The sequence below is a fragment of the Dromiciops gliroides genome, chromosome 2 (assembly GCF_019393635.1).
Source record: "Dromiciops gliroides isolate mDroGli1 chromosome 2, mDroGli1.pri, whole genome shotgun sequence".
Classification (NCBI taxonomy): domain Eukaryota; kingdom Metazoa; phylum Chordata; class Mammalia; order Microbiotheria; family Microbiotheriidae; genus Dromiciops; species Dromiciops gliroides.
Window position 1 is genome coordinate 247094866 of NC_057862.1, and position 19598 is coordinate 247114463.

At 36.9% G+C, this 19598-nt stretch overlaps 1 protein-coding gene across 2 annotated transcripts in view; it reads left to right on the forward strand.

Moving 5' to 3' along the window:
* Window positions 1-19598, forward strand: part of ARID4A (AT-rich interaction domain 4A) — an 82827-nt gene that overhangs the window by 57044 nt on the left and 6185 nt on the right. The window contains exons 15-21 of one of the 2 annotated variants that reach the window (XM_043984354.1): window positions 501-732; window positions 3659-3909; window positions 6862-7059; window positions 10024-10108; window positions 14431-14632; window positions 16146-17288; window positions 17503-17607. In XM_043984354.1, coding sequence (XP_043840289.1) covers window positions 501-732; window positions 3659-3909; window positions 6862-7059; window positions 10024-10108; window positions 14431-14632; window positions 16146-17288; window positions 17503-17607 — 2216 coding nt within the window. The remainder of the gene's footprint in view (window positions 1-500; window positions 733-3658; window positions 3910-6861; window positions 7060-10023; window positions 10109-14430; window positions 14633-16145; window positions 17289-17502; window positions 17608-19598) is intronic. The other variant, XM_043984355.1, reaches the window with a different exon arrangement.

Consider the following 19598-nt stretch of genomic DNA (forward strand, 5'->3'; position numbering starts at 1 on the left):
TAAATACTTAGCATTTTCATTTATTGCTATTGTTTTTTTCTGTCACTTGGGAGTTCTTCGTCTTTTTTGTCGTTGATCCTTTTGGCAGTCTGGTGAACCCTTCCCAGAATAATGTTTTTAAAAGCATAAAATAGGGGCAGCTAGGTGGCGCAGTGGATAGAGCACCGGCCCTGGAGTCAGGAGTACCTGAGTTCAAATCCGGCCTCAGACACTTGACACTTACTAGCTGTGTGACCCTGGGCAAGTCACTTAACCCCAATTGCCTCACTTTAAAAAAAAAAAGCATAAAATAAAGGAAACCAATTGTGTTAAAATATAATAATCAAATTATAATTTATCAAATTACAAAATATTAAAGGGGAAAAACAAATTCACCAACCCCAAGTTAAGAATGAGTCTGAGGGTTTTTTTTTTTGTAGTTGTATTACCCAAACTTTTCTTATTTCTTCAGAATTTTAAGGATAGCAATTTTTATACTCTTTGAAATTTTGTTTATTTAGATATCTCTATGGTTTTGAGGAGTATTGCCGTTCTGCAAATATTCAGTTTAGGACCATTCACCATAATGAACCAAAAGTAATAGAAGAAATTAAAAAACTAGAGGAATCAATGGAAGAAACTGTGAAAGTAGAGCAAGAAATGCCTTTAGTAGAAGTAAAAAGTGAACCTGAAGAAAACATTGATTCAAATAGTGAAAGTGAAAAAGAAGAAATAGAATTAAAGTCTCCAAGAGTAAGTGGATAATACTAATTCTTCTTTGGTTTATTTTAAGCATTAAGAATCTGTGTGGTGTTTTTATGAAAGATTGTGAAAGGTAAAGAAAGATAGTGTTCTCTGGTGCTTTTTTTACTGTGTTTATATTAGGAATTACAATATATCACTAGTATAAGAGACCTGAAGTTCTGTGAATAGATGTTATGTTAGTATTTAATCATAATAATATCCTGGAGACTTCCCATTGGAATGGAATGTTCTCAGATAGTAATTTTTTGCAAATGATGAATGGTGGTTTATGTATGCTGGAAATTTTCTTAGTTCATAAATTACTTGGACACAGTATTGAAGTGAAATAATTTGGTCAGGAATGAAAAGGGGAGGTGAATATTGAGAGGCATTTGCTTTCATGATTATAAAATAAATAACATATAAGAAGAAGTAGATTTGGAGAGATTTTAAAATTGTAAAAAGAAAAGGGAAGACATTGAAGAGGAAATTTAAAATAAATTTTTGAAAACGAAAAAATGGTAAAGGATTTGAAAAAAGGTATTTCTAATCATTTGTCAGGTTCTATGGGTCAAATACTATGATGAACTCCATAGAGCCAAAAATCCTTTCTTATATTTGCATTTTCATGCCAAATAAGTATATAGTTCAAAATAATTCCCATTCTATAGAATTTGGAGAAGAAATGGATGAAATTAATGACTAGCCCCCTAGCAAATTAGCATATAAAAATAAATGTTATGAACCCATAATCAGAATGTAAGGGTTGGTGTGTTTGTGGGTGGGTGGTGGGTGTGTAGATGGAGGGGTGTGAAGGTAGTAGGGCAGGCTCCACCCTTCTTCTCTCCCCTATCAATAGCATTTTTATATAGTGTTTAAATAAGGCTCTTTTTTTTTTTTGACACTTTAAGAGATGACTTTTCCATTCATTATAGTTTGAATTTGGAGAGAATTAAAGAGAAGAGGCATGCAAAACTAAAAAAATTACTGTTCAATGAATGAATAAAATAATAAATATACTCATCCCCTTGAATTTGACATTGCTAACATAACATCCAGAAACTGGAAAGTGTATTTGTTATATCAGTTTATTTGTAGTGAAGAATTCAGCATAATATTTGAAAATACAAGGTAGCCTTTCCTTCATTTTCATTAAATTATGTAGGATACTCTTTTCCAGTGGACAAATTAGGGTTTGGGTGCTGATGACTTCCAGTGAATTAGCAAAAATTTGGAGTTGATTACAATGTGGATCTCCAGTCTTGCATCTCTAAATGGCCATTAGACATCTCACACTCAGCATATCTAAAATTGAATTTATTCTCTTTCCTCCTAGACCTTCCCCCTTCCAAATTTCCCCATTACTATTTAGGGTACCATAATCCTCTCTGTCATCAGGCTTACAACTTAGGAGTCTTCCTTGATTGATTTTTCTTACCCCCATATCCAATTTGTTGCCAAGGCCTGTAGCTTTCTCCTTAGCAACACCTATTGTATATTCCCTTTTTTCTCCCCTGAATCTACCACCATCTTGGTACAGACCCTTATCACCTCGTGTCTGGACTACTGAAACAGCCTTCTAGTTGATCACCCTCCTTCAAGTTTCTCCTCTATTCCATCCTTTCATTTAGCTGTTGGAAGTGACTGTCCTAAGGCTCAAATCTGGCCAAGTCACCGCTCTACTTAATAAATTCCTGCTTTCTATCCCCTTGAGAATCAAAAAGATAGGCCTTTATAGCCCATCTTTTTCAGTGTTCCTGTGTAAACCTTACACAGCTCCCCAGTCTCTCCCTGCCCCAGTTTTTCTATCCAGTGACACTGGCCTCCTGGCTCTTTCTCAAACAAGACATTCCATCTCTTGGCTCTTGGCATTTTCCATGGTTGACCTTTATGCCTTCTCATCTTCACCTCCTGACTTCCTTGGCTTCCTTCAAGTCCCACATTTTAAAGGAAGCCTTTCCCAAACTCTCTTAACCTTCCCTCTCTTGATGATTTCTAATTTATCCTTCATTTATTTTGCTTATGCCTAGTTTGCGTATTGCATCTCTCATTAGACTGTGAGCTCCTTGAGATCAGGGACTGTCTTTTGCCTTTATATTCCCAGTGCTTAGCATAGTGTCTGGCACATAGTTGGCACTTAACAGATGTTAAGTGCTTGATAGGAACTATAGGTTAAGAGTTAAAGCATCAGGGGCAGCTAGGTGGCAGAGTGGATGAAGCACCAGCCCTGGATTCAGGAGTACCTGAGTTCAAATCCGGCCTCAGACACTTGACACTTACTAGCTGTGTGACCCTGGGCAAGTCACTTAACCCCAATTGCCCAACAAAACAAACAAACAAACAAACAAAAAAAAGCTAAAAAGAGTTAAAGGATCTGCTCTTCCTTTTTGGTGATTTTGGACAGGTCACTTAGCCTCTGAGACTCAGTTTGCTCATCTTTAATTTGAGGGGGTTGGACCAGATGAAGTCCTGAATTTTAGTCCTGAATCTCCAGTCTTATGATTAGAATAGTTCGTGTTTTTTGATTCAGTTGGGAACATTAGGGCAAGTTAGGAGGCGCTCCTAGAAATAAGGCAAATTATTGTCAGCCCAGTAAGCTTCCTTGTCATCCATCTAAGGAAGTCTCTTCTTTTGATTCACTTCATAGTAGAGTGGACAAAGTAGGGGAAAATGCTTTTCATTTCTAGTGTAATTTCTAGCCAGTAAACTCAATACCTTTGCCACAATTATTTTAGTCAGTTGTAAGTTTCCTCTTCCACTCAGGAGTATGCATAATTGTTTTTACATGAAAAAAAGTTAATATCAAAATCAGGTTTTGGGGTCATAAGTTAGAAGTAGGACTAATAGCTTTTGAGAAGGTCTGCCAGCTTTGTGGTTTCTCTTTATTTTTCTCCTTTCTAGGGAGAACTATTTTACAATATTTTTTCTCTGTTAGGGTCGGAGGAGAATTGCTCGAGATCTAACTCCTGCTAAAAAGGAAAATGAAGAAGAAAAAACAGAAGACAAATTAAGAGATAATAATAAAGAAAATAAAGATATAGAAGAAGAACCTGAAACTATAGAGAAAAAGGAAAATGAGGCACTACTGGGGAGAAAAAACACACCAAAGCCAAAAGAGAAGAAAGTTAGAAAGCAGGAGGAATCTGACCGAGACTCAGATGAAGAGGAAGAGAAAAGACAAGAGAGGTACAATAAGTAATGTTTACTCCTTTAAAATGTCTGCCTCCTATTATTGTAGCACTTTGTTCCTGTGTTAGTGACTCAGGTTTGAGGGAACATATTCTTATTGGGACTTCGTTCCTCTTGTCTAGTGAAGGCGAGACACATTGTGAAGATGATGTGTATTGCCTTACGGAATTGGAGAATAAACTGGTCGCACCATTTTAATAGCACTTGTGCCCTAGACAGTGGCCTCAAAGAAGGCTGCGCCACCCAGTCAAAAGAAAGGTCCTGCAGTTGACAGCAGGGAAGGGAGCTGGAGAAAAATGGAGGAAGTGGACAAGAGGAAACAGCGCCAGCAAAAATGCCATTTTAAAAAAGGTACAATGTGGGGAAGCTAACAAACACATGGGTGCACAGTACTAGTAGGTGTTGTGTGTGTTAGCTTTGTCTCAGACATTTTTCTTTGCCAAGTTACTTTTATTAGATTAAGTGGCATGCACTGTTGACCCTTTTTTGAAAAGTGGAACACCAAGATAAATTTATACCCCATGCCTCAACAATAAAGTTTACTTTTTTAATATCCTTCCTAATCTTGACCAAAGAGAAGCCATGTTTTTTTCATGTCATTTGCTTAGCATTCAAAAATGACTTTAAAATAATCATAGTATTTCACAACCAGTTACAACAAAGCTTCTGACTGTCTGATGAAACTATATGACTGGGGCAGCTAGGTGGTACAGTGGATAAAGCACCAGCCCTGGATTCAGGAGGACCTGAGTTCAAATCTGGCCTCAGACATTTGACACTTAACTAGCTGTGTGACCCTGGGCAAGTCACTTAACCCCAATTACCCTGCAAAAAAAAAAAGAAAAGAAAAAAGAAACTATATGACCATTGCTGCTACAATTGAATATCACAAAATAGATTAATAATCTTCAAGTGCTAGAAGAAATATTAACTAGGCTTGTAGAAAAATAATGTAAGGCACAAAAGTGCTTCTTAATTTGCCATCTCTACTAGATTATTGGTTTTATGGTTATTTTTTGAAGATATCTTTGTGAGGATCTATATTCAAGCAATAATTGGGAGAGCTAGATATCTGTGTCCAAATTATTCTTGCAGCTAGTGGCTGCTGGTCTTCTTAAAATATGCCATGGATGTGCAGAAAGGAAAGAGAGCTATGAATGTGAAAGGGAGACACTTTCAGGTATAGTTAGTTTTCTGGTAAAATTTAGAGAGAAAGGAGTGTTAGCAGCAGTGAGCCAGAATTCCATTCAAATTGAGCTGTGACCAAGATTTAGAGAGAAGCCCTACCATTACAGATGATGAGAATTAGGAGAAGTGAAAAGAGGCAAAAGCATATTATTAGGTCTAGAAATATACACTAGGTAGTAAGGAGAAGAGAGAGCTTGAAGTCATGTGTGGAGTTCTAAAAATATGCATTCAGGTAAATCTATGAAAACTGAGTTTTTAAAAACTTTTAATTTATAAAGAAAAAGGGGAATGGCTCTGTTTTGTGAGTCCAAATTCCTGTGTTAAATGCAAAACAGTATTATCCTTTTGATTAATAAATCAAGTATCCAGACAACATACCTAGTTTTACAATGATTGTATGTAGGATGACTACACTGTATAGAAATACCTATGACAGGCTGATGTTTATCAGTGAGGAACAAGTCTTAGAGAAATATAAGCATCAAGTTGTCGTATAGTAACTGGCAGATGCTCGTTGAAGAAAGTGGAGAATTTATCCTGTGACAGTCACTGGACCATTACAGCTTCTGCATTGGGTGACCCAGTGGTCACTGTGTTGATGTTTTATACCTGTGCAGTATAATAAAGTATTTGATTGTACTAACTCATCAGCTTTGTCTCAGTTGACTTCTACTGTTAAATTATTAGTGCCACTAGAGTATCAAAATGGTGTTACAATGATTATTTGGCTCTCATGTACTTTTTTAGGATTAATTCAGAATATTAAGAGGCAATGTGGCTTAGTGGATAGCAGTCTGGCTTGGGAGCAGGAGACCTTGGGTTTATATCCTGCCTTTGATACATACTAGCTATGTAGCCATGGATAAGTCACTTAACTCCTCAGTACTCCCCAAGTATTATATCCTCATTATATATAATCCCCACTAGGATTACACATTAGAGGAGTTGTTGATCTTTATCAGTTGAGGATGTTTCCATGCAGAGAGTTCCTTATACCAATGAAAGCAACAACAAAAAAAACCCAACCAGTATATTGTAGTTTAAGTAACTAATTTTGGTATAACCTTTATGGGAATCTCTAATATTAGAAAAGCTCCTGGAAGATAGTAGGTAAGAAATAAAACTATGATATATAATATTTGGACTTTGAAAGCCACCTCTCAATATCAGTGGATGATTTAACACAGAGATCACTTGTGTGTAATGCTATATCATGAAGCTTTTTTTTTAATGCATAGAAAAAGACAGGCCTTATTTTTGTCAGTGTAAAATAAACCTGATCTAACTTTCTCTAGAAGGAAGGATTGATTGTAAGGTAGTTTTATCCCCCATCCCATGTTTAGTTACAAAAGTCTTGAAAAGATCTCTGTAGATAAATTTCTTATGTAGTACATCCATAGCACAGACCTGAAAACATCTTTGTTGTGATGCTTCAGTGCATTTTATTTTATTTTGTTTTATTTTATTTTATTTGCCAAAATTGTTCTTGTCCCTCTCTCATCTTTGGTTTTTTCCCCCTAAGAAGTGTCTGAGTTGACATTTGGTACAGTGCACCTTTACATTATTAAACCCTTACTAGTCCATGATAATCTTCTCCTTCTCCTCCTTCTTCTCCTTCTCCTCCATCATGTTATGAAGGTAATGTTTAAATAGGTAGTGAATATTCTGCACCATTTTTTTCTTTGCCCATGCAGTTGTGTTTGTTGTTGTTATTTACCATTACATAATTAGTAGCATTATCAATATTATAACTTGCTACAGGGAGGAGATTGAAAACAAAGAGGAATCTGAAGGGGAGGAAGATGAGGAGGACATAGAGCCCTGCCTAACAGGAACCAAAGTAAAAGTAAAATATGGACGTGGAAAAACTCAGAAAATTTATGAAGCCAGTATTAAAAGTACTGAAATTGATGATGGAGAGGTTTTATACTTGGTGCATTACTATGGATGGAATGTCAGGTAAGAAGGAAACAAATTTCCTTATAAATGGATCTTAATTCTCAATTATAGTTAGCATTTGGTTTCCAGTAGGAATAAATGATCATTTGGATTTCATAAAAAGGAAGTGGTTTATGGCATACAAGTTCAGATCAATTCAGTTATCTAACTAAGAAAAACACTTTCCCAGTGTTAAATAACCTGGAACCAATTTTAAATAATACTTTTAATTGCAGTGTACTTCCTCAAACAAGAGCTGTAGGATTTCTATTTTCTCATAGCTAATGTTAGAAGCTGTATGCTTGCTGCATAAAAAGAAATTTAATATCTAATATTTTTACACATTTATATATACTCTAATATTTTAATATATTAAACAGCATTGATGACTTCAGGAAAAGTCAGATTTTATGAATATTGGTTTTAGTTATATTTGATCCCTAGGTCTCATTATTTCCTGCTTTTTAATTCCTTTGAACTCTTGCCTTGTTGTATATTCTTTATGTTTATCACCAGTATGTCTGTTTGGTTTTCTGAAACATTTATACCATTCATCATATATCCTTGCTTGTATTCATTTTTTTTTTAAGTTTTCAAACTTTTCTTGTCATTTAGCTCAGCCTCCTTCTTTATAAGCTACTGGCCAGCTTCTAAAGTGATAACCAGATTATTCATGAAATCCTATAATAAACTTTGCTTTGCCTTCAGTCCACAAAGGCTAATTTTATTCTGTCCCACCAATACAGCTACAATAGGATCTACCCTGATTCAAGAGTGTCCCTGATTCAGAGAATGGTTAACAAGGCTGAGATGCTTCCAGGGTTCTGAATCCCTGGAAACAGCCATGGTCAGCCCCAGGTCAGTCCTGGAATTGTCCCCAGCTTTCTGGGTGTCCCTTGGCTCTGAGGCCAGGTAGGACCTATCTATGACATTCTAGATTGTTGTAAACCCTTAGGAACTTTTTGGTTTATACCTAAAATAAAATGCAGCAAACTTTGTATTAAGTAGTTACCACTTAAGGACGGGTACTGGGCTAGACAGATAACTGTAATGCACATTATTACATAGGAAATTGGTTGAAGGCATTAGAAAGTTACTAAGATGCTATGTATAAGGGGAGGGGAGGGACATTGTTACTACTCAGAAATACAGTAATAAAAACTCACATTTATATAGCTTTTTAAGTGAGCTATCTGGTGAACATATTATTACTCCCATTTTACAGGTGAGGAAACTGAGGCTCATAGAGAGTAAGTGCCTTGCCCTATGGTCACAGTGTTAGAGCCATGGCCTTAAATCCAGACTTGGAGCCAAGTCTTCTGATTCCAAGACTGTTCTTTCCAATAATGTCATACTGCCTTTTGTAATCCAAGAGTTTGCAGAAAAACTAGACACGGCTCCAGGCATTCAATACTTCCTGATAGTATTTGTTGACCCTTTGCCATTGGATCTCCAGGTGTGGTGATCCCCAGGAACTTAGGAATGAAGCTAAGACCAGTTCCAATAGGAGGCAGACAAACTCTTGGTTTATCCCTGGCATTCTGCCAGAATCGTTTCATTGGGTCAATACACTATATAGTCTTAGATCATGGAGAATGTCTTTGACTTCAGCTTTAAACAGTATGTTAAGATGGAGAGAGCACTGACCTTGGAGTCATAAGAAATGGATTTGAGGGACAAACTCTGCCACTTACTATTCTGTGTGACCTTGGGTAAGTCATATCTCTGAGCCTCAGTTTTATGTATCATAGAATTTAAAACTGGAAGGGATCTTAGAAATCATTTAATCCAACTTGCTCATTTTACAGATGAAGAAACAGACCCAGGGAAGTCATACAGGTAGTAAGTAGCAGAGCCAGGATTCGAACCCAGGTCTTCTAACTCCAAATCCAGTGCTCTTTCCACTATACTACCACGTTGCCTCTCAGAAACTACCTTACAGGGTTGTTATGAGGATCAGATGAGATACTATATGTGAAAAGTGCTATATAAATATAAGGTATTACTATTTAAAGTTTTATATGCTTGTGTATTATGTGTCCTAAAAGCTGTGTTATCTGGCACCAGAAAACTCTAGAAACTGGCATTTCTGATATGCGCCAATCTAACAACCAACACTGATGCTATTGAAATTCAATCAAGATGTTTTGAAAAAGCCTGGAGGAAATACAGTTATTGTTGTCTCATAACTTGACATAAGCAGAATTAACTTAGAGAAAAAAAGAAATTCTTTTCCCCAAATTTCATATAATTAGTTTCTGAAATGACAGGCATGTCAAATATAGGGTATACAGTTTTAATCTTTCATAGCTTAAAGTTCCATTGAGACTTTTGGGATAAAGTCTTTTATAAAGCCCTATATAAAGTTTTATTCATAATATAATAAGCTCGGTAGAGGTGATTGTGAAAAAACACTGAAGCAGTTAGTGGAAGGCACTTATTAAAAGAATCAAGCTGAAGGGCAGTGATAAAAATAAGAATCTAAAATTGTAGATGTGTTAGCTAACTGAATAAGCTTGGTAACTAATATTTCTCTACCCCTCAGAGTCAGAACTGCAGTATCTATAGGTTAAAAGCACAGGGGTAGAAAGCAGTTTGAGAAATTCTTTTGAAATTGTTTTAAAGGCTTAATATTTGCTGTCCTTATCTTTGACCTCTTTTCTCCATTAATAATTCTACCCTCTCACCCTTCTTATTCCAGGCTGGTCCTATCTTCCCTTCCTCCTAGCTAAGTGATAAGAGGGGCAACTTAAAATTGACATTTCTGTTGCATTTTAACTTTTTCAAAAAATTCTTTCCAGTTGTCACATGGTAATCTATAGATATTATGATATTCCAACCCTTAGGTTAACTAGGTCTTGTTTTATTCTCAGCATGCTGGATAACAAAACTTTTATTGGATGTTAGCTATACTTTTATATCTGGAGAAGAGTTGAAATTTGTGATGATTTGTCATTATTAAATGTCTGTGTTGTTTATTTGAAGGTATGATGAATGGGTGAAGGCTGACAGGATAATCTGGCCTTTGGACAAAGGTGGACCAAAGAGAAAACAGAAGAAAAAAACTAAAGTAATGTTTATAGATTATATCTATAAAAAGGGATCAGTTTTTTTTTAATTAAGATGGATTAACCAATTTGTAGCTCATCCTTTAGTATATTTTATTTTCATATACCTAATGATAGTTGTCATCTAAGGAAATGTTCTATATAGAATTATATACCTAGCTCTAGACAGTCTCCTGACTTCAATTCTCACCTGCCTAATGGACATGCCAAACTGGGTCTCCCATAGGCACCTCAAGTTCAGTAAGTCCAAAAATGAAATCACTGTCACTAGCACTAGAGATACCCTCTTCCCCCCAAACTCCCCCTCTTCTGAACTTCTCTATTTCTTTTGAGGGCACTATGCTTCTTCCAGTCATTTAGATTCACAATTGTGGCTTATTTTCAACTCTCTACTTCACCCCACATATCCAGTCAGTTGGCAGATTTTGTTGAATCTACTGTATGTCATCTTTTCTCTTCACATCACAACTACCCTAGCTCAGGCTATTATCACTGCCATTGCAATAGTCTCCTATTTGGTTTCCCAGCCTCAAGTATCTCCTCCTCTAGTCTCTCTCCTACCCAGTTCCATTTTTCTAAAAAGATTTTTCTGAAGTATAGGTCTGAACAGGTTATTCACATGTTCAGTAAGCACCAGTGGCTCCTTATTTCCTTGAGGATCAAATAAGAACTCCTCTGTTTGGCATTTAAAGCATCTTCACGACTTCCAGACTTCTTTTCTGTCTCTCTCTTTCACTCACCCTGTAGTCCAGCTGAACTGGCTTTCTTGCTGTTCCTTCACATGAAACATTCACCCACTTTTATGGCTTTGCAAAAGCTCTCCCTTATACCTGGAATATACAGCTGCCTCTTAGAATCTCTAGTTTTCTTCAAAACTGAGCTCAAATACTACCTTCTCTGTAAGGCCTTTGCTGATTTCCTCATTCCTCCAAATGCTCCAAATGTGTATGTATATAAATAGTTATCCAAAATATGTATTAAAAATCACGTGTACACACACACAGGTCACAAGAAAGACGATCATTTCTAGATTCTGCCTCTGCTACCGTCACTCAACAACCTCTCTTTTGAAGTTCACCCTATTCAAATTTATCACACAGTCCAAATCCAAGTGGTTGTTATCTACTGGCTCCCATATTATTCCCCTTTCTTTCTACCCCAAGTCCTATCTTATATAAGAGAATTCAACATTCATTCAAACACTCTTATCGCCCATTGCCTCAATTCCCATTCCTATTCATTTCTCCACCTCATTTAATCACAGAGATGGTTCTTTCCTTGATCTTTTCCAGAAGTGTTCCACTTCATGATTGAGAATTCTAAAATATCTCTTTTTCTTATCATAACCTCCTATCAGTTTACTTTACCCTGTGCTTTACTTTTTCTTTACTTCTTCTTTTTCCTCAACCTGCACTCTATTCCTGCCACACCTCAATTCTTCTATACCCCTGTTCTGGATTCCTCCTCTCCCAGTTTTTACTTTGCAGTTGCAATTGACTAATTTACCTCTGTGCTGCATCCTTTACTGTTGAATCTTTTCCCTTTTTCTCCTGTTGTCACTCATACCTTTCCAGACATTCACCCTGGATTATTCCTACTATGCCCCTTCTCTGCTCTTTCATGCTAATAAACTGAGGTGGAGGAAGTTACATAACTTTGCCAATTAGATCTACTACATATTTATGTTCTCTGATCGCAACTAGACTCTTAGTAGGCTCTTACTGCCTCAGGGCAGTCCTATTATTCCTTCTAAATAGATTCTTTGTCCCTTTCCATACAGCAGCTTTCCAAATTTCTTCTACCAGTAATCTCTTGTTGCTATTTTGTCCTTATACCATCATACCTGAAGACCTTGCTTCATACTTTCAGAGAAAATAGTGCCCATTTGTTGTGAGCTTCTTCCCCTTATCTTCATCTGACAACTGTTTGACATCATCCCTTTCTTCCCTCTTTAACTCAGGTCTCCTTGACAAGGGTAGCCTCAATGTGTACCCTTCGGTCATTCGGCAGGTTGACCTATACTCATTCTCATTATTGAATCTTCAACCCCTTCCTATCTGCTGGTTTCTTCATTTCTGCCCTCACTGTCTTCAGACAGACAAGTCTCCCCCAACCTTAAAAAAATCCTTTATTATACCTACCATTCTAACAAGTCATGGTTCTGTAACTCTTCTCTCCTTTCTTAGCCAAATTTCTTGAAAAATCTACCTATATTCATTGCTCTCTGTTCCTCATTTTTCTAAACCCTTTACAATCTGGCCTCCAACTTCATCACTCAACTGAAATTGCCCTTTCCAAAGTTACCATTTAGCAAAATCACTTAATTGCAAAATCTGGTGACATTTTCTCAGTGCTTCATCTTCTTGACACCTTTACAGCATTTGACACTGTTAACTACTCGCCCCCCCCCCCCCGCCCCCAATAGTTTTTGTGACGCCTTTCTCTTAGTTCTCATACCTTTTGGGCCACTTTTTCTCATTTTTCTTTGGGATCATCATCCACAACAGACTTCCTGTCTGAGGGTGTTCCCCATGGCTCCATTCTATACCCTCTTCTCTCTAAACATTCTTTTTTGATGATCTCATACACTCACATGTATTTGATTATAATCTCTATTCTGATAGCTCCCAGATCTGTGTATCCAAGTCATTTTTGCAAGGTACAACCGCATGTCACCAATTACCTCCTAGTAGTTTGAACTGGACATCTTATAGATATCTCAAACTCTGCATGTCCCAAAAAAACTCATTCTCTTTTTCCTAAAGCCACTCTTCTTCTGAACTTTGCCATTTCTCTAGAGGATACCACCATCCTTTCAGTCATGCAGGCTTGTTATTTTGGTATAATCATTGTCTTCTCACTCTTATCCCATGTATCCCATGTATCTAATCTACTTCCACAACATCTCTTCGTTCAGACGACCACCAACCTTGTTCAGGATCTCATCACTTTTTCCCTAGATTGTTTTGGGGGGGGTTGTTTTTGGTTTTTTGGGGGGGGGGTTAAGTGACTTGCCAGGGTCATGCAGCTAGTAAGTGTCTGAGGTCGGATTTGAACTCAGGTACTCCTGAATCCAGGGCTGGTGCTTTATCCACTGTGCCACCTAGCCGCCCCCTCTCTAGACTTTTTTTTTTTAAGTGAGGCAATTGGGGTTAAGTGACTTGCCCAGGGTCACATAGCTAGTAGGCATCAAGTGTCTGAGGCCAGATTTGAACTCAGGTACTCCTGACTCCAGGGCCAGTGCTCTATCTACTGCGCCACGTAGCTGCCCCCCTCCCTAGACTATTAACAGTTGCTTCTAATTGGTCCACCTAATTCAAGTCTCTCCTTCTCTAATTTACATAGCTACTACTAAACTGATTTTCCTAAAGCACAAGTCTGACAACATCATTCCCCTTACCCAGTAAACTCTAATGGGTCCCTACTTTTTGCCTCTGGAATAAAATGTAAACCCCTTGGTTGTATCCAAAGTTCCCTAAAACTTGGCCCCAAACTTTCTTTCTAGTCTTGTTGCATATTCCTCTTCATGCACACTGCAGATCAACAAAACTGATACCACTTTTCTCAATAAATGATACTCTTATCTCCTGCTTCTTTGCCTTTGTGCCAGCTGACCTCCATGCCTACAGTGCCTTCTCATAAACTTTCTCAGAATGCATAATTTCTTTCAAGGATCAGTCTAAGAACCACCTTTTTTTTCTTAAATAGTAATAGTATTTAATTTTTTTACAATTATATGTAAATATAGTTTTCAAAATAACTACCTTTTATATGAGGCTTTTCTGATTCCTTCTGCCCTTCTTGCCCCATAGCCACAGTGACTTCCCTCATTTCACTCTCTATTAAGTTCTTCAGGTCAGCGAATATTTCATTTTTGTTCAGTTCCTAGCACAGAATCTGGCACATAGTCATAATACTTATTGATCGTGTATATAATTCTTTGATATAAGTATCTTTTGACTGAAGCCAAGAGGTAAAAAGGATTGTTATAACTAAAATACTTAAATATTGCTTTAGGAAGGTGGCAATCCATGACCACTGAGATAATGCTTGATGTACTTTAGGATAATATTTTACATTAGTCTGAAAAGGATATTTCCAAGTTTAAAAGTCTAATACAAGTGATTAATTTTTTTTATTCTAATATTGTCTTATGTTGCTATAGATGGTTGGGAGTTGATTTTATGTGGTATTCAATTGGAAATATTTTCCTTTATGGTCTTTCTCTGCTTCTATTTTCCATAGGAAAATAATAGGATAAAATTTGCATTAAAGTACCGTATTTCAAAATATTATCCTAATAGAATTTTTTTTTGTTATCTAGAATAAAGAAGACAGTGAAAAAGATGAGAAGAAGGATGAAGAGAGACAAAAGTCGAAACGTGGACGTCCTCCTCTGAAGTCCACCCTTTCATCAAATATGTCTTATGGTGTGTCTAAGTCTCCAAATATTGAAGGGAAAATGGGTTCCCGAACTGCACGAAGCAATTTACCAGATAGTTCACCTCTGGCAAATGGAATGGAAGGTACATAGTTTTATCGACCACTCGGTTATTTTTGCTTAATCAGTTAAGTAAATAGTAAAGTTTCAATTATTTCAGATTTTTTTTTTTACCCTAAATTATCTTGGTTTCCAGTCAGTCTCCTACAATTTTTAAAGCAGCAAAGTCTAGGATAAAGGGATGTTTGTCTTGTACTTTTAAGTTTACAAAAATTAAACGATGTTTAATTTAATTTAAGAGCACCTCACAGACAAACAAGATGTAACTAAGGAGCATTTGCTTCTGTGAGAGGATCATTTGGTAGGCTGTAATGCTTAGTGTGTTGCTGCATTTTCTCTAAAAATAAATGGAATCGGGACAGCTAGGTGACACAGTGGATAAAGCACCAGCCTAGGATTCAGGAGGACTTGAGTTCAAATTCGACCTCAGACACTTGACACTTACTAACTGTGTGACCCTGGGCAAGTCACTTAACCCTCATTGCCCCACAAAAAAGTGTGAGAAAATAATGGATTTTGGGATGCCCAGAGGCCCCCACTCGAGGGGATTATATTAAGATTTATTGAATTGACTCACTTGGAGTTAACTTGATTGGAACCACACCTACCTGAAGGCCTGGACCTCAAGGGGTATGTTCTCTGAACTCTGATCCTGGCACATTCTGCTCATGGACTGCCCTTGAGTCCAGTGAACCAATGGATTTGGGTGATGCTGGCCAATTAGCTTGGAGTGGTATGTAGGGACCACCTCTTGTCCAGATCGCAGGAATCTTCCACTCACAGAGGAGAGGAACTTTTTTTTTTGCCTGAGACTCATAGGTGGTGGCGTCTTTTTTTCTCTCCTCCTCTATCCTAGCTAGGCTTTCGTAACTTTCTTAGCTATGTGACTTGCCCAGGGTCACACAGCTAGTAAGTGTTAAGTGTCTGAGGCCAGATTTGAACTCAGGTACTCCTGACTCCAGGGCCGGTGCTCTGTCCACTGCACCATCTTGCTGCCCCCACATATAATTTTAAATGCCACAGGGCAATTTGATGACTAAACTTAAGACTGCTTTTGCTTAATGTGTGTGTGTGTATATATATATATATATATATGTATATATATATATATATGTGTGTGTGTATGTATATATATATATGTATGATTCTTCTAACCATACCAAATAAAGTGCTATCATCAAATAGTAAAACACTGAACAAATATAACTAATAGATGTTGTTCGGTACCTATTGGATATTAGATTCAGAACACTACTAATATGCTGAGAGGTTAATATCCCAACATTAGTCTTTGGATATGTCAGGTAATGTTGTAAACTAAACCAGGGTGCTTTTAAAAAAAATTTCCAAATAACTATTGTAGTTGCATTGATTTTATACCACTATATTTAGTTTGAAGTTTGCATATAGACATTGAAAACTACCCTTTACAGAAATTTCAAAATAACTTTTGGTGGCTTTTTTTTACTTTGTATAGTTATTGTGTGATAATATTAAGTATTTTTCAAGTCTTTTTACAGAATACCTTTCTTCCATAGACTCTGCTTCATCTGACAGTGAACTCGAAGATACTTCAGATAAAAATTTGGTGAATGAAGAATTTTCTCCAGAGATTATAGAAGAACTAGAAAAGAGTGAAAAATTTATTGATGATAAGATAGAAGAAGAAAACCCCAAATTCCCACGTGTGTTAAAAGAAAATGATAGGACTCAAGTCCAGCCTTTAGAAACTTTGAAGTTGGAAGTTGAAGAAAGTGAACAAATAGTGCAAATTTTTGGAAATAAAATGGAGCAAGTAGAAGATATTAAGAGAGAGACAGAAAAATCTCCTAAAAGTAAAGGGAGAAAAAACAAGACAAAAGATCTTTCTTTGGAGACTATAAAGATTTCTTCACTGAGCCAGGATGAAGCAAGAAGTGAATCTTACATAGAGCCTCTTAGTCTAGAAGTCTCTTCGTTAGAAAATAAAGATATTTCCTCTACGACTGAGGATGAAATGGACTCATGCACAAAAGAAAAAAAATTAAAGAGGAAAATATCAGGACAGTCATCTCCAGAGAAAAAAATTCGAATTGAGAGTGAAATGGAAGTGCCAGATCTTGTATCTGAAGAACGAGCCAGTGACTGTATCATACCTGAAGAATTTAAGGAATTAAATTCTGAAGAGCAGCCAGAAATAGAACATGAGGAGATGCCATCATTGATAGCAGAGTCAGAGCAACAGGTTCAAGACTTGGCTGCTGAAACATTTGACTTAACAAACTCAGAAGAAAGTGAGAATGTTGTGGTGAAAGAAGAAGAAGAAGAAGATGTCATGCCCCTGATTGGACCTGAAACCTTGGTTTGTCATGAAGTAGACCTTGATGACTTGGATGAGAAGGAGAAGAATAGCGCTGATGAGGCGAGCACAGAAACACCTGACCCTGTCAGCCCTGTTCCCAATCCACCTGCCTTGCCCCCAGCCGCACCACCTGGCTTCTCTGCTACTTCCCCCCTTGCTCTCAGCCAGGAGGAGTCTCGAAGTATTAAGAGTGAGAGTGACATAACCATTGAAGTTGACAGTGTGGCAGAAGAGTCTCAAGAAGGCCTCTGTGAGAGCGAGTCGGCCAATGGATTTGAAGCCAGCACGACGTCAAGCACCTGTAGTGTGACTGCCCCAGAAAGAGAGATCAGAGACAAAGGTGGGTGTTTTCTGGGGGTGTGTGGCCTGTGTGCTAGATGGCTCTGACTCTGTCACCTGTTACATAGGAGAATATTTTTAAGGCAAAGCCGTTTCTTGGCATTTTGTTTTCTAAAACACACTTGCAAAGACATATGATGATTAATAACTTGTATAATGGAATTAAGGTTGATACTTAATAGGTACATTTTTTTTTTTAACTCTCCTTGCTTCAGGCCAGAAAAGGCAAAATGATGGAAATGGTGGATCATTAGCAAAAAAACAAAAGCGTCCCCCAAAGCGAACAGGTGCTGCCATCAAAAATGAAAAGAATGGAGCAGGTAGGCACCTTTTTACTGTTTGCGTCAACACAGAGGCCACTGGCCTTTTCATTTATTCTGAGGGTTTCTTCCTGTGTATAGACATCACATTTTCAGGGTGATTAATTTGCCATTGCTGTGTGGATGTGTTTAGTTTTACTTTAGTTCTGTAGTTCACATTTTTAAGTATTAAAGTCACTGAGATTATGTTGTCAGCTTCCTCTTTCCACTTTTTTTCCTAATAATTAATATTAACCAAATATATTCCTTAAAAATATTAAATGAAGATAATAATTTTCTAGGAGTTTTGTTTATCCTATTAAATTTAAAATTTTTTAATTAGGATTTGTAACTTTCATTAGTAGAGCTAATTTCTTAGATCAAAAGGATTATATTAATTTTTTAAGTATAAGAAAATTATGAATATGAATGAGGCCCCAACACAGTCCTATACCTATTATAGGTGTAAATGCTTGTAAAATAGAAGTCATTTTCCTGATATTATACTTTTTATATAATCAGAATATGTTTACTTTCTCTCCAGAGTTGTAGTTTTAGAGAAGGGTAATTCAAATATTTCACAGTTGAGTATTAAATAACATTAAAAATATGTTGAGGGGCAGCTAGATGGCGCAGTGGATAGAGCACAGGCCCTGGAGTCAGGAGTACCTGAGTTCAAATCCGGCCTCAGACACTTAACACTTACTAGCTGTGTGACCCTGGGCAAGTCACTTAACCCCAATTGCCTCACTAACAACAAAAAAAAATGTTGAAATAGACAAAAACTTGAAATCCTTAAAAAATAGTTTTTTGTTTAAAGAAAGAGCCCCCATTGAAACATCTTTTCTGAATATTTTACTATATTAATAATTAAAATTAGTGCATTACTGACTACAGCTTTAAATCTTTTTGTCATGTAGATGTTTTCATTGCATCTGACTTGTAGTAATTTAAGTCAAAGATATTGCCTGTTCTGACACCTTTCATATATTTCTAGCCATTAAGGAATCTTTGCAATATTATTGTATTTCAGTGTGTGGTAGGGCTGGGGAAAATAGGATATTCTGATGTCCCTGATGATTTAGTGTACCTCTTTTGGTAGCCAACTTACTCCTGGGAAACAGCACTGAGATAACAGCATATTATTCCAGAGAATATACAACATTTTGTTTATTAATTTGCACATACATAGCTACTATATGTAATGAGTTTTTTAATGTTATTGGGAATTAGTTGTATTTAGTCCTTCAGAAAGACTTTAGAAAAAATGGGCTAAAAACATTGTTCAGTGGAGGCAGCTAGGTGGCCCTGGATTCAGAAGAACCTGAGTTTAATTCTGGCCTCAGACACTTGACACTTACTAGCTCTGTGACCCTGGGCAAGTCACTTAATTCCCATTGCCCCGCAGAAAATTTAAAAAAACATTGTTCGGTGATCAGTTATGATAGACTTAATGCTTCTCAGTAATACGAGTAATCCAAGACAATTCCAAAAGACTCATGATGGAAAATGGTATCCACATCCAGAGAAAAAATTATGGAGTCTGAATGCAAATAGAAGGATACTATCTTCAGTCTTTTTTGGTTTTTGTGGCTTTTCCCTTTTGTTCTGTTTCTTTCACAACATGACTAATGTAAAAATATGTTTATGTGATTGCACATGTGTAGCCTATATCAGAATGCTTGCTGTCATGGGGAGGGGAGTTGGGAGGGAGGAAGGAAAAATTTGAAACTCAAAATCTTCTAAAAGATGACTGTTGGGGGCAGCTAGGTGGCACAGTGGATAGAGTACCAGCCCTGGATTCAGGAGGACCTGAGTTCAAATCTGGCCTCAGACACTTGGTACTTACTAGCTGTGTGACCCTGGGCAAGTCATTTAATGCTCGTTGCCCTGCCCCCCCCCAAAAAAAAAGATGAATGCTGAAAACTATTTTTACATGTAATTGGAAAAAATAAAATGCTATGTACCAAAAAAAAGAGGCTAAAAGAATGAAAAATGTTGTTGTGTAACTA